This window comes from Mchenga conophoros, linkage group LG14 (genome assembly GCF_057382185.1).
Source record: "Mchenga conophoros isolate Kocher_MC1m ecotype Shallow Benthic linkage group LG14, M_conophoros_male_GT1.1, whole genome shotgun sequence".
NCBI classification, from domain to species: domain Eukaryota; kingdom Metazoa; phylum Chordata; class Actinopteri; order Cichliformes; family Cichlidae; genus Mchenga; species Mchenga conophoros.
The window spans coordinates 23534401-23550541 of NC_140539.1; the positions used below are offsets into that span (position 1 = coordinate 23534401).

The 16141-nt window shown below is 39.9% G+C and overlaps 1 protein-coding gene across 1 annotated transcript; it reads right to left on the reverse strand.

The window, feature by feature from the left end:
* Positions 1–54: 54 nt before the first annotated feature.
* On the reverse strand, positions 55–15034 carry rtn2a (reticulon 2a). Its single transcript, XM_085243481.1, has 10 exons — positions 14914–15034; positions 13956–14009; positions 12906–13496; positions 11667–11864; positions 6248–6455; positions 5644–5782; positions 4025–4094; positions 3886–3932; positions 3736–3794; positions 55–2120 (listed from the first exon to the last, which is right to left on the reverse strand). The coding sequence occupies exons 1-10, from the start codon at positions 14942–14944 to the stop codon at positions 2045–2047; spliced, it is 1473 nt and encodes a 490-aa protein (XP_085099607.1). The 5' UTR covers positions 14945–15034; the 3' UTR covers positions 55–2044.
* Positions 15035–16141: the final 1107 nt, after the last annotated feature.

Here is a 16141-nt window from a genome sequence, read left to right on the forward strand (position 1 = left end):
AACAGGTAGCGTTAATACTCTTGTCTGTTTAAAAAAGCCACAGTATATGTTGAATTGATCTCTCAAGAGTTTATTTTTCCAGCCATAAAACTAGTTATTTTCAGGAATACAAAGAAAAGTGCACTAAGATAATGCAGGTCACGAGTGATCAATTGTTTGGAAATTAAATGAAAAGGAATTAAAAGTCAGTTTTCTGTTTAGATTAATATTTTCAAGGCAAATAGAAAACAAAAACTTCTGGTAATCTAGGCCTGGTATGACAACTCTATGAAAATGAAGTTTGGCTGGATTAGTAGCAGCTTTGCTAAATATGTACACAGGAATCATGACAAAACAGATTTATACATGTTAAGCTGTGTGGTTACATATTGCTGTCACCCATCTTTTTAAAGAAAGGACAGATGGGTGTGTCTATGCTACTACTGTAGTTCTATGACCAAGCAGCACATGATTTCTGACACTAACTGGCCATTAGGTTTTGGTTTTTAACGGGTTATATCTATGCTTTCTCTGTAGGATGTAAATTCACATCTATAAGGCATAACAGTCTTTGTGTGAGCTTTAAAAGCAGACACTAAAGGGAAATATGGACTTCAACTGTGGAGTATCCTGAATAATTTTATTATTCCTAAAACAGATCTACTTACAGTTCCATATAAGATACCTTGCCCTGTACAGATATAGGAATCCGGTAAGTTTTGTACATATACAAAACTCCATTATTGGGAAACAAATGGTTAGGCTGATACGAGAAGTGGTGCATTGTTGGAGGAAACAAGTTGTAAGTACTGTGAATCAGATCATGCACTGTAACCTGCGGTTAAAAAGGCACCTGCTGTATTACACTTTCACGTTCCTTCACAAGCTTCCTCTACAACGGGAGACAAAACACTTTAAGAGCACAGAGAACATGGGAAATCTTAGCACTTTGTCTATTGCCCATATACGCAATCATGAAACTCCTCAGCAACACTGACACCTCTGGTACTCTGCCAGTGAAGAACTTCCTCTCGTAAAATTTATAATGTTGTAAATTACTAAAGTCACCGAGGAGCTCAGTTATCTTTCTGTTTATATCAAAGGAGGGAAAGCAGTGCCTTTCAGCTGCTCCCTTTAGGAGTCAGCACAGCGGATCTTCTGCCTCCATCTCACCCTTTCCCTAACAGCCTCCTCTATCACACCGACTCCCTGTATGTCCTCCTTCACTACATCCATGAATCTTTTAGTGTAAGCAATGAAAAAAACAAAAAACACACAAAACATAAAAAGGGTGACTGATAGTGAATAGAAATGGATGCCAGCGAGGGTGAAAAGAAACACAAAATTTTGGAAAATTAAGAAATGTGACTTTAATTGCTGGGTAACAGTTTTGTTTGAGCAAGCTCTATGTCAGTTACTCGCATACATGCACACACAAACACAGAAACGTCCATACACACCTGCATACACACAGATAAACAGTCATGTGAATGAATATGCATGGAGAAATGTACATGTGATTTCACACACGTCTTTAATTGCCAGTTTTATGCTGCCGTGATCTGTGTTGACCCCTGTTTTAGTGCTCCTCGCACAAATCCCCTCAACGACTCAATTCCCTTTACTCAGGCGTGTAGCTGTCAGTGTGGGAGCTTCCCTTTTATGGTCTTGTACCTCATTTTGGACTACAGCTCAATTTAAGACACTTTTTGAATTCTTTTTTACATGTCAAAAACAATATTTCCAAAGATGGTCATGCGCAATCACCTGCGCTGCAGAATCTCTTCTTCTTCGAAACCAGCAGCAAGAGTCCTATCCAGGATTCATACACCATGAAGCAGAATCATCTCAGCCCCATCCTCTAACCCCCATAACTTGGATACAGTTAGTGTGAAGTACCATGCGTAGTCCTCATCATCATTCATTTAAATAACCTCCCTTTCGTTCCCTTCCCCGTTTCTGGAGCTCTGTTCTTTGGAGCTCTGAGCACAGACTGCCATGTAAGACATCTGAGTGACAGTCTGTAACTCATGTAGCTTCTCTTTAAGTCGCTGTCCATGAGTGATTACTGGGTTTTGGGTTTGGCACCACCAGGAGTTGGATCAGGAGGAGGGCCACCACCCTGGACAAGTCTTTGAAGACTACAGGGGAGACACATAAGTGATAATAAGTGAAAATTAGCATCATCCACCACCATTATTTTTTGTTAAGTGTGTGTTAATGTGCTGCCAGAAACTATACAGGTATGCCTCACTGATAAATCCTATGTTTAAGGAACACATTCCAACATAGTTAGTCCCCTTAGCTCGTCCTACCAGCCTTATAGTAGAACCTTTTAAATTACTTCAGTTAGATCCCTCCCTGGTTTGTTTTAGTGGCTTGAAGCCATTTTGATACGGATTACCTGGTATTTTTTCTTGGGATTGTGTGTGCGTGATACTGTTACTGCCATTAACTATATCAGCATATTATCGTGGGCTTGGAAGGCATGACTGGGAAATGGATAAACTATTTTGGTTGTAAGTGGTTCCAGTTTGGATCGACAACCAGGTTTGTTAATCCTACTTATTTTCTTGTTTAGAAAAAAGACAGGAAAAAAGGTCAAGGACACATCTGGTTGATGGAACCAGGCTGTGAACATTAAAAATTCTGAGATCCCACTGTGAGCTAAAAAGAGCTAAAAACTCATGCAACTGTAACAATGGATCTCCAAACTAACACTCTATACTTCAACATTCGGCCAATAATTAGCAGATAATGAGCAAATACACTATAACATATTAGTTACCATTATTATTAATAGCATTGTCATGCTGCACAGCCATGGTGGATCATTCTTCTGATGAGAATCATTTGATTAACAGTTAAAAATCTGTTGCTTTTTTCTAAACACAAATCATTGAGCATCATGTTCAGTCTCAGTCTGCTGACCAGCTGAAACTAAATGCTGTGATGTAAAGTACAATGTGTTTGCTTTATTAATTGCAGTACTGTGCAAAATCTTGAGCCTCCCTTCTCAAAAAATGTAAAGTGGGATTTGTCATTGATTTTCAGTCCAGGTCTTGTGTAATCTGGTACACCTCAGCCTTTTCTCCCTGTTTCCCTTCCTGAAGAATGACAGCCACCCTTCCCCTAAAACCATTTCTGATGTACAGTCGATGGATCAGCTGAAGGGCCAGATGCATTTTTCAGGTCCTGTTTCAGGTCTTTGCTGGATTTATTTTTTTATTCTATTAGTCATATCCTATTTATTTACCATTTAAAGCTGAATCATGACACACTCGCCAGAAATGTATAAATATATATTTTTTAAATTAAAAACAAAAATGAATGTAAGATTTATTTGCTTTTATTAATTTGACTTTGTATCATATTTGCTATATCTGGCATTTCAGCTAACAGCACTTTGAGAATCACCTTTTTGTGCAAAAATACTCGTTTATGTCTGTGTTTCTACAACAGGCTGCAAAAAAAAGTGCCTAAAGATTCAGTTTTTTTCAACATGTTCAAAATGTAATTTCCTTATAGTGTTAAAAACATATCTGAGTACTGCAGCAATGAATAGATTTGGCATATTTGTTTATTTTTCTTATAGACTGCATAGTGCTATTGACTATATACTGTGTTAAACAGTGTGAATGATACTTTGTGCAGTCAGCTCTGGTGCATACTTAAAGTAAAAAGAAGTATCTGAGATCATGAGCTCCACTGTGTTGGTGATAGCACCGTTCTGCCACAGGATGGCGTCATACTCACATGTCCTTGACGTTGTCAATTTGGGCCTGGATTTTTGCAATAACGCCATCAACCTGCTCCTGGAATATAACAGAAAAAGGGTACAAATGTTAAAGGATATGGTGGACATTAAATATCAGTGAGTGTACAAATAGAAAAAAAAGTTGCTACCTGACGTCGTATATAAAAAAGGGGCAGAGAAAAGACAGCGATCACACCTAGAAGAGAAAAAAAAGTAGAGTTGCCAAAGTGATAAACAAAGAGTGTATCAATAGCTTTCATATGTCCAGTGATGATATGCGTTTCTTACTGATGATGAGCAAAGTAAGGCCATTGCACAGGTCTCCCAGGTATGTCACAAGGTACATCAGAAACAGGAACTAAAAGAATAAACATAAAATAAAGAAACAGCTGCACAGACTTTAGCTTTCACCAGAAAGTTAAGCTGTTATCAAGAAACCCTCCTGCAAACCTCCATTTGGTTTTCATTTCCTTCTAGAAAACAGTCCATCACACTAACACACTGTTGATTTTGCTCCACTGTATTATGTAAATATGATACAGAATTCATTAAATTATTGTCACTGACATCATTTCTCCTTGACGGATAAAATAAGCTTTAAATATAACCCCCACGCCCCAATATGATACAACTCTTTCCCCTCATTTTTCAGTTCTGTCACTGTACATATGATACTGACATGGGACACCCTGTGTCAGATGGAAGGAGACTCCAGCTTATCCCGGGTGTCTCTGAGTTCATATCCCTGTGTGTCATGCCACATTCCAGCAAGGTCAGGGTTGAGAACAGGGGGTCCTGGGATTAAGGGGCTCAGTCAGCTTACGCTGACTCACCATTTATTGCAAATGAGTTATTTCAGCCTGCTGTTAACAGCTACAATTTCATATCTATGTAGATGTTTTACTGATACTGGTAAAACTAGAGTATTCTGCATGTTATTCCAATACTGGAAGTGAGGTTTACTAACTATATTGTAACTGACTGGTACACGTGTATAGTGAATGCTGCATCAATAGCTCCTATCCCAGTCTAATACTACTCTCTATGAAATAAGTGGAAATTACCCTAAATTTAATCAAAGGTAAGTAGCCATCACACATTTTTTTATTCATATTTGATTGACCGTTTTGACCCCTCAGAGGATCCCTCAAACTTTTCTTAGACTTGTATCACTTGCATTACTCAAGAACACACCTATATTTGAAATGACTTGAGCCTAATGATGACTGTGTCAAAAGGCTGATTAAGAACTGGCATTTTATGCATTAGCTTTCAGAGAAAGGACATAAACCTAAAGTCAATCAAGTTTTATCTAAAAAACTGCAACAAAGCATTTTCCGTCACAGCAAACTAGATAAATCATTAATTATGTGATGCTGGCAGATTTTCCGCTCTTGACTTGATGAATATGATCTCTCCTGCAAGCAAGGGTTTGGCCTTGCTAGCAGGAGAGGCATAGCCAAGGGTTGGATGAGAAGAGTGAGGCATTTCAGTTTGATCTGAAAGGATTCTTTATCCAAAGGGACACTTAGCCTTCCAAACAATTACCAAAAATATGTCACAGGGACTGACAGCTGCCAGCAGTGCTATTAATTTATTTAGGAGGAGAGGCTTCAGCTTTGAGCCGGGAGAATGAGAGTAACAGTCGGCAATGACCTAACCTCCAGTGATAGAGGGATGAGGCAGGGAGGAAGATGACAGATGATGAAGCAAAATGAAGGACTACGGAGATAGGATGATATCTTGGTTAATGATGATAAAATTAAGATAAAAATGGAGAGGAGAGGTTCTGGACAAAGCGAAACAAATCACTGAAGACAGGTGATTAGGAGAGTAAATATGAAGCTGGTATACACATACACACACATCATTTTAAAAAAGTAACTTGACTAAAAAGCTTAACTTACCTTGAGGGATTCAAAAAGGTTGCCAACAAAAAAGAGTCTCTTCAGAGTGTCAACAGCTGACAGAGTCATCACAATGAGTTTCTGCATATAGAGGTCAGCCTGCTCTCCACTGAAGCTGATGTCCAAGTCCAAATAAGACCTGATAGGACAGGATGACAAAAGCAGAAGCTAGATGCTGAAATGTCAGATTTAGTCTCACATTTCTTTGCACTGCATTTATTTTTGAGTCTTTTCTGAGTCATTCCTCCTTAAAAACACAGATTCCACACAATACTTCAAGCACATATACTTGTCATAACTTTCAAAGCCATTAAATTGCCCAATCTCTGAAACTTCCCAGGTCATCAGCAGCTATTTAAAATCCATTTTACATATAAAGCTATCATTTTATAAAGAGGCATTGCAACAAGATGACTATCCTATAAGGAAAATTCAACAAAAGTGACAATATTTCAAGTATGCTTTAACAAACAAAAAAATAAAGGTTTCCTGAGTGAAAGTTGTTATCTTAACCCCCTGGTCTTGAGCACATTCTATATTAATTTGTATAAAAACTAAAATAACAAAGGTCAAGTCCCCATTAAATAAAAGCACAGCATCTTACTTGAACGGATGTTCTCCATCACCCCAGCTGAGGATGTAGAGGAGTTGGTAGTAGATCCGTACTGAGATGGTGAAGCACATGATAGCCAGGGAGACTGTGGAGACCACAGTGATGATGCTGAGCTGGAACAGGGACAGCAATCCCACCACTAACCCTGTGAGCACCATGCCACTCCGCTCCGTGTCCTTCCAGTAGATCAAGTCCATCACTAAAAGGCAAGGCAGGTACCGTGTGGTCAGAAATGTACATGCTTTATCATAAGCACAAATATCATGGAAATTTGAGACTTTTACAATATTTTTTTTTGTGATGTTCTATTTCCAGGGTGGAATGATTGTACAGCACAGAGGTGTAGAGGAGTCAAACATGCATACATTCACTTAAATCTTTTATTAAATAATGCTTTGCCAGCATCTAAAGGATTTATTTAAAGCACACATTAAAATGACCGAGTTCAAGGAAAAGGAGAAATGTAGGTTTAAATAAGTTTGGAAGGTCTCGCTGAGCCAATTTTAAACTAGGGCAGATTCAAAGTACAAGTTATTCAGATGCGTCACCATTTTGCCAAGGTTCAAAAGAAGATACGAACTGTCACCCTTAGAGGAAGGGAAATTGGTTATATATTCAGAAACAGTCCATTAAGCACCGAAGGTCAAGCCTGCAATGAACTGGGAACTGCTGGAACACCAACATCACTGTGCACAGCAAAGCCAGTTTTATATTGACCTTGACTGAGGGTGCTGACCAAGACAGAAGCCCTTGCTCCAAAATTGATACCTTTAAGCTCAACTGAAATTTGTAGCTGCCCACATGGACGAACCAAATGCCTTTTAGTGAACATTTTATGGGCAGGCAAAATGAAGATTGACCTGTTTCGCCACAATCACAAGAGGTATGTTTGGAAAAGTAAAGGTGAGGCTTTCAAACAATAAACCTAACACAGTACCAACTATCAAGCATGGTGGTAGTAGCATCATGATCTGTGGCTGTTTTGTTACCATTGGTATTGGTACACTGCAGAAAATGGATGAAATAATGAAGCATGACTACCTCTAAATTCTTCAACTTCACTGCAAAACAGCTAGATTGTTAAAACTTGGATACAATTGTGTGTTCCAACAGGACAATGATCCCAAACACAAACTGGGTTTGGATTGGATGAAGCAGGCTAACATTAAACTTCTAGACTGGACTTCCCAAACCCCTGACTTCTAACCTAATCTAACTCTTCCAATTCTGCATGGAATAGCAGTCAAATATCTAGCCAGAATTATGCCAGAAGTTTGTTGATATATAATAAAAACAAGCTGCAACTTGCTGAGGTACATGAAACTAAATATTACTGGGCATGTGAGTTTATTTTTGACCCAGTTTGGATTGGAGAAAATCTGAATTAAAAACAAACATTTGCCCCTAATTCAAGCTTTGAAAAGTTTTTAAAGATTTACCCGTATAATCACGCCACCCCGGAAAAAGAACAGTTTAATAAACTCAGCAAAAGCACCAAATTACCATGACATTTATGCCCATGATGAGTGTAAGTACACCTCTGACAACAACTGAAGAAAAGAAAGGTTAAAAAAAGATAGAGCCAACAGAATAGGAAGTAAAAAAACAAACAAAATAAAAACAGTGGCTGAAAAGTCCAGGCAACTGTTGACAATATATTCGATTTTGACAAAGCTGCTGTATCATTTAAACTCCTCAACATTCGGCTGAATAATACCTTTTTTTATTTTTTAAGAAGCACCATTGAAAGAGCACCTGGAGCATAGGAAAAGAGATGGAAAGGGTGGCCAGAGAGGTTGAAGACATGAGGCAAGGAGGGATTTTAAGCCTCAGGCATGAAAGCACACAGGGCAGCTCCGAGGACACATCAGGCTCTAGGTCCAGTTAAATTTAGCCCTCAGATGAAAGAGGGAAACAAGCAGTTGAGGGGAATTTAAATGCAGCCTTTCACAGCACCTGCTGTCAGTCGTCAGGACATCGGCAGCCCCTTCTCCACACCCTGTTAGTTTCCCTCTCTGTCACCCAGCAACAGCTGCCCTGGAGACTGAGGCGTCTGCAGAGTCATGCAGTACTACAGTGGACAACTTTGATGTACGCAGTAGAATTCGTGGGTCATCTTTTTTCTCTTAACAATTTTAATGTTACAGAAAACGATTAAGCAATTAACAGTAATTAAAATTCCATCACACAGCTCACTGTAAATGCAGTGTCCCTGTGCTGTGTAATTATTGTCAGAGAGAGACCTGGTACTTTGTACTCGTCGTTCAGCGAAATGCTAAGCCTCAGCATTAGAATAAAGGGAAGCCTCTTTCAATGGAGTGTACTGACAGCAGGTGGGTTATTTATAAACATCACTGCACACAATTAATACCCATGATGCCCCTGGAACACACCTGTTCATTGTGTTTGTTTGTGCTGCTGCCATTCCGGGACAGTGACACTCACATGGAGACACAGCAGGATACGTGTTTAGTGTAATAACACATAAACAGCAGTATGACATCAAAACTGGCCATGGAAGACACATTGTATTTGGCTCATCTTCACACACCTTGTACTTGTACTTTACTACTTGCTCTCTATTACTTGCTCAGGGTTTTCTAAACACACGAGTATCGAGTAAATATGCAAAAACACTGTGACTTCCCCTTGTAATCCCCTAAAGTTGGTTTATTTCATTTATTTATTAGCAATTTCTTTCCAAACAGAACTTGAACAATTTATCAGACAAATAATATTAGCTGTTTGTTGATCGATTTGCATTGGCATGTATGAGGGCTGATAAATCAAAACTTCAAAAGCAAACAGGAAATTGGAGAAACACCCTTCAACCATGTTATGAGTGTTGACATTGCCCTGTTGGCAACACATGCCACAAACACAACAGTCAGAGAGTAAACAAATAAATAGACAACTGAACATAAAGAGAGAAAGAAAAAATTTGCACATATATTAGAATCTCGAATTTTTAAATCAACTATCGGTAACAGTATCGGTCTTAGAATCCTATATCAGTTGGGCTCCACTTTCAGTCACTTTACTTAAGACATTAAATAATGGATTCAATTTTCCAAAGGGCCACATGAGAAACTGGGACTGTTGTGAAGGGCTGCACCAATAAGCTTATAAATAGATAAAAATCATGTTAACCAGAATTGAGTTCAGAGTTGCTGGTATGGCTCTCCACAACAGTCCCATTGGCCGCTTTGCAAAATGAATTGCCCACCCATGCATTAAATATTTAATCTCCACATGACAGGAAGTATTTCACTGGTTACAAGTTAGCTTAATTCTTCAGTCCACTATAGTTCACTAAGATGAAGAACTGCAGCACCTTATGGACAACTGAGCCTGGCTCCAAAAGTGAGGAAAGCCCATAAACAAAAATGACCACATTAAAAGTAGAAATAAAGATATACAAAAAAAGGTACAAAAGGGCTTTGGTCTTTTTTATTTATTACTCAGGCGCATCCACAGTTCACAACATATCAAGTACTGAGCTAAAACATGGTGCAATTCACATTAGCTAAACTGCAGTGCTTTAACTACGATATACAGGATGTTACTGTATTCTTGATTATAATTAATCAAACAAACAGTCAATCAACTGTCAATTAACCAGTCAAACAAAAGTAATAGAGCCAACTCGTCCTTTATGCCACCTTGGCTTGACATAATTTCATTTCAGCCCCCAAAATCCATTTCACTTGTGCCTGGTCATGTCAGCTCAAGCATGTTGCCACAAACCTCGTACTACTTTAGAATGAAACTCCATCTGTGCCAGCTCTTCAGTCTAAAGAGGAAACACCAAAGAGTAAGAGAACCCAGCTGGCAAATATATTACAACCCATGACTGAAAGTTTATAGTCATTTGAATGGCTGGTGCTCATTTAAATCCAGGGTACTGATAAATGTGGCTATATTTGAACAACTGATTAGTTTAGTGCCAAACACACCTGCAGCTGATGGAAACACCCATCCCCAGCGAGCAGCAGGAAATCCACTCAGTTTAAACCTTCAGGACTCTGACAGACCAGCCTTCTCTAAGCCAGTCAGAAAGCTAAACAGTCCACCACTTGAATCTGCAGCTTTCTCTGCCATCAATTTAACTGAAATGAAACACAGCTCTTTGTGGGAGTTGTCCCTCAGCTCATCACACTAAGCTTAGACCTACAGCTCACCTATAAAGGTGTAGAAAATTCTATTTCCACATCCAGAGCATCTCACCTTTACTGGCCATTTTGGTTGCTGCTCCAGCGTTTCCCTTCGCACCCTCTGCCCCTCTCTCTGTGTGTACCTCTCACCCCTGTGAGCTGTTTTTGGCCACCCACTGCTCGCTCAGCAGTCCAAAGGCCTGACAGCCCAAAATAATCTCATGTGCAGCACCGCCCAGCACTCTTAGAAAATACAAGAGCTTCACCCATAAAGAGATGATTCGCAACCATTACACTAGATCTTCTGACTCTAAAGACAGATGAATGAATCCATTCCTTTAAACTGGGAGTTTGTTTTATAGAGCTGTGTTCATATTTTAAATTGTGTGAAACAGGAGAATGAGTGTCTTTTTTTCTGTTATGTCACCAGGTCCCATCTTTCTGTTTCCACTGCTGACAAAAAAACAGAAGAGCAACTGAAAAGCTGCATTCTTTTTCACCTTTTCTAGAGTTATAAATTCTACTTATGATTTAATGTGACAAAACAAACAAGATAAAATGCTTAAGCTATCAAATGTCTAAAAACAACTAGCAGTACAAGGCCTAAAATGACTGACTAAAAGGGTGCTGAATGAGAACCCAGTCATTTATCATTGCCAGTTTCAATATTTGAAATTTGATACAATGCTACTAAAAGCAGTCATAAAACCAAAAGAAACATGATATTCCAATAGATATATTTGGAGTACTTATTCAGGGGACCCTAATCTCTGTCATCAGCCTGCCCGCACATTTATTAACGCTCAAACAGTCGTCTAAAATAAGACCGAGCTCCACTCTGATGGAGGATCCACTTCGAGGGTCAATTCACCACTACAATGCTAGCAAACTGCCACAAATCTGCATACACAGAAACTCCTCCCATATACTATGTGCATCTTTCTTTCTGTTGTGTTGCTGACATCAGCATGAATCTGAAAAGTCAGCCAGTGCCAGCTATGGTTTGCTCACAATGAGCCAATCACTCCTTAAATCCCAAAAGAGGGTTATTACGGAGACACAATGAACAGCCAGCACTTCCACGGGGGTGGGGAGAGGGTCAGTTATCTTTGTCTGCCTGCTCCTGAAGGTCCATGCAGAAAGTGAAATCTGATATTCTCCTTCTTTAAAGTATTGATTGAGCTCAGTGAAAGAATCTTGCTGAACGAGAGAAGAGGCAGAGGTCAGGAGAAGACAGACGTTTTTTATTCTCCTACCTGCTATGTGTGTGCATGCTGCCCAGTCCTCTGTTAGGTTAAGTGCTGAAAACCAGTGATCTCTGACCAGTTGTTCCTGAGTGTTTAGGCCAATGGCAGGCGGCGCAGATGACGCTGGGTCTCCCGGTTGCACAGTTGTGAGAAGCTTGACTGAAATGGTTTCCCTGGCAACAGGAGATACTGGCTCAGCTGCTGCTGCTGGGAAAAGGAAGAATGTGTCACTATGGTAATGCCATCACGTTGAATGTGCTTAACTAAACAGCAGCAAACTATATTTTGCACAAGAATGCGGATTTGTTTGATTTGACCACTATTTGTCTTTATAACATTCACCACAAACAAAATCTCTTTTACACTGACACGATCACAAGATACAAATGATATATGAGGCTATCAGACTACTGAATGTAGTTTAGATTAGAGTTGTTAATTGGGTATTTTACAGCCTTTAGAAATAAAAATTACATCTGGGGTTCCACTGCTCTTCTATTTATACATGCTATTTTTTCTCACTTTTTAATTTTTAAGCACAATAAATTTATATGTAATGAAATGTATTCATAAAAACCCACTGGAAAGTGGGTTTACAAAATATTTATGCGGCCTTTCGATGCTACAATTGTCTAATCATTTTGATTTGTCGTCACTTCTGCCTCAGACCCTAACGTGAAGCATGACTCAAGGCAAGGTCATCACTTAAGCTCTCAGAACATGAAGATTTTAAAGTGGAGACTGTTAGGAGGAACTAACAAAAAAAAAAAAGTCTCTTATACTCAATAAATGTAAAATTTGGAAAGACTCCTTTACAAGATGTTTAAATTCAGTGTAAAAATAATATAAAATGAAGGTAAAACAGCATACAACAACATAATCTTTTTGTAGATCACATGAGGACTTCAAAAGACTTTTGACAAGATCATTATGCTGACTGACAGAATCAATAACCCAGGCCTAAACTCAGTTTTTTGTATTCTAATGTATCTTTAGTTGATCATAAGAATTCATAGTGATTTTTGGATACAGGCTACACTTATAAAACATCTACTCTAATGCTCAGTATGCTTAAAATTACAAGTCAGTTGTGCAAAGAGCTCATTACATTTTTTTGGTTGAAAACCTACTGCTCAGTCAACCAAGCTAGTCATCTCTGTACTGAGGCATCCTGAGATTTCTCAGACACTACATATTTTAGAGTTTCACACAACACAGAATGAAGCAACCTCATCACATATTTCTCACTCTGAAGTATCTGTGAGGGGCTCTGTTGCAGGGATGACAGGATGGAAGGGGAATTCTCCACACTCTCGTCAACACTCTCCTCTCTTTGAACTCCTTCATCTCTCTCTTGAGGTTCTGGGTCCAGGTTTTGGGGAGAGGGCTGAATTGTAATAGTTTCAGTTTGTCTTTGTTGCTCCCTTTCCCGTCTTTCTCCAGCACTTTCTGTCCTCGTCTCAACTCTCTCATGCTCTCTGCTTTCTGACGTTTCCTCTTCTTCATCTCTACCGAGGAACAGTTGAGGATCCCAGTCTGCATCAGGGGAGTCCAACAGTGTTTCCAGGGTGTCCGTGCGGATCAGAGGAGCGCGACTGCCTCGAGAACCAGCCCTGCGTCGATCGCGGAGGAGTCTAGAGGCACCCACTGCTTCAGCCTCGGCAATAGCGATGTAGGAGAAAGTCTGCTCGAAGGAGTTCTGACGCGGTGTGCCCCAAATAGACGGGGATGAAGCCAGTCCCTCATCATCATCATCTGGATCTCCATCGCCCCCCTCATCGTCGTCGGACCACTCCCTGGCCGTGTGCAGCTCATACATCTCTGACTCCTCATTTCCACCTGAACGAATAGAAAAACAAGATGGATGTGAGCTCAACGTACACACTGACACACAGTAACAAAACAGAGAGAGACAAAGAAACAGGATAGAAGCTGGGAAAAAAACAGTTTACAAATAATCTAAAGACACTGGGGCTACTAGTGTTATTGCAGTGCTATGCAAGGAGAGAGATTTTAGTTTTATTAAATGGAAACGTCAGATGAAAGCTGCAAGGCATCCTATTTGATGTCAGGGAGAAGAAAGAGTTCAGAGTCGAAAGATGAAGCCTTCTTTGATAAGTGCAAAAACAGCTCTCCTTACAAAAAAGGAACAAATCAGCGTTCCTTTAGTCTAACCTGTGGATCTTCATTGCTAGCATTAGAGAAGTTGAATAACAGGTGCATTTAGGTGAACTTGCATCAATGAGTAGACATTCTGCCACCAAATATCTCTGGGGATGTTAAGTGTCTGCTTCTTACCATCAGTGCAGGGAGGAGTTGAGTCTGGAGTGGATGCCACGGAGCCATATTCCTCTGAAAGGACAAAACAGTGAAACTTTTGCATGAACCCACGGGTAAAACAGGAATGTTTAAAGCAAGCTGCTGTAAATCCATTCTTTCCACCATCTCACACTGAGCTCACAGCCTGGCAAACACTGAACGTAGGTGTTTCTTCTAATGATTAAAAACCCCAAAAGAAGCATTGCAGTAACTCGTTATGAGTCACTGTTTTAAGGGTTATAAGTGAACTGTCACTGTACACATTGAAAAAGACTGGGAGGTACCCTACTCAGCAATTTCAACCTCTATGTAAAACAACAAAGCATAAAACTGTGTGCATATCAACCATTTTGTTGCATATTGATTCATTTCCTTGCAGAGTTGTGCTGGCAGCAGTAAAGGCCTTCACTACATTAGACAGCCAGCATGACTTTAGCTAATAAATAAACCAGGGAGTGGAACGAAGCAGCATACTCTCGTCTGCACATGCAAATAAGCAGCCACTTTAATTTAAATGTAGAGAGGATCGTGCCCATATTCTGTCAGAAAGCTGAAATAAAAGGCAGATATGGAAGCACAACAGAAGCTTGTGGCAGCTTGAAATAACTTGCATGCCTAACATGCCTGGCTGAAAAGCCCTCTCAGACACAACCAAATAAACATCTGCTATCCAACGCTAGATAACAACAACCAAACAATCTGCTTCTGCACTGCATCCGCTCCATTAAGCCATGTGTTTATGAAAGGTATGAGCAGTAGAGAGGAACAGAGAGCATGCAGGAGAGGAGGGAGGGGGAGAGCTAACACATACGATGCTCATAGCAGTTAGCAGGAAAAGATACTGAGCTGGAATATAAGAGATGATGGAAAGGTGAGATAAGCAAATGCAGACGCCCCCAACACTGAAACACAAACTGAAGGACCAAAGCAGACTCACGGCAGTGGGAGAATCCTAAAACCTGGCCCATGCTCCATCAAGGCATTGCTGGGCCCATCCAGTCATCCAGTCTGGAAGCTCCCCCCTCCTCCTCCTCCTCTGCTGCCGACACTCACGTCCTGTGGACTCTCTCTCTCTCTCTCTCTCTCTCTCTCCTCCTCCTCCCTCTGTGTCTCAGTCATCTACTGAGAGGCTTCCTCCCTCTCCTGCCTCTCGCTCAGTCACTCAACAGCCCCGCCCTGCCTCACTCCACCATCCTCCCCTCTACATCTCCTCTTCCATCGCTAAGGCTGCAGCTGTAGTAGTAGTGTACGCTACAGCAAAAGGGGGGAAGGCACGAGTGTCTGTGTGCCTCAGCTTGCTGTCATCTCCCATTCACAGCTACTCTACACCCATCTATCCCCTCTCCCTCTCTCTGTCATCATGTGATCCCATCTCAGGATCTGATCGAATCAGGTTGTCAGAGAATGAAGACATTAATGATGTAAAACATAAATGTAAAACATAGGTTGGGTACGATGAGCTGAATCCTCAATTACATCCCATTACTAACATGTAAGGTTCGTCAGCTTTAGTTTGTTTTAGTAATACAGATCAGATTCTGTTTTCTCATATTATAAACACACAACTAAAACCACAGCCATAAAATATGCAGTATATAATATACTGTAGCATAAAAATTCAAGTAAAAGCTTTTAATTAGATTGGAAACAAGGCCTGGGAAACAACGAACACCAGGAGGCAGTGTTGTGCAGCTATAAAAACTGATAGTTTGGTTTGAGCAATGCTGGAAAAAATATGTGCAGTATGACGTCTTCATAATGCTTTTTATTCATGTAAAATTCAGCTTTTGAACTACAACATAGACCCTTCATTTCAGTTCATAAAACTACACTGCTAATGTATCCAAACCGCAGCTCTTTTACTGAGATGTTTGAGTCATTTTTTAATCATTCGTAAAGTAACTAAAAGCAGAAATTTAAAAGGGGAAAATATAGATTTAAACTGGATTTTTGTAATTAAAAAAAGGAAACCAAAAAACTGAATAGAAGTGCAAGCTGAATGACATCATGGCAGTTACACAGCTGCCACTAGGTCAAAGCTGTGCCTCAACAAAGACAAATATATTTTCCTTTTCATAGTTTATATAAAATTTCACATATTTACTCATAAAAAAGCTAAACGTAAACTTTTTTTAAAACCTAATTTTTAGGTGATCAGTGTTGTG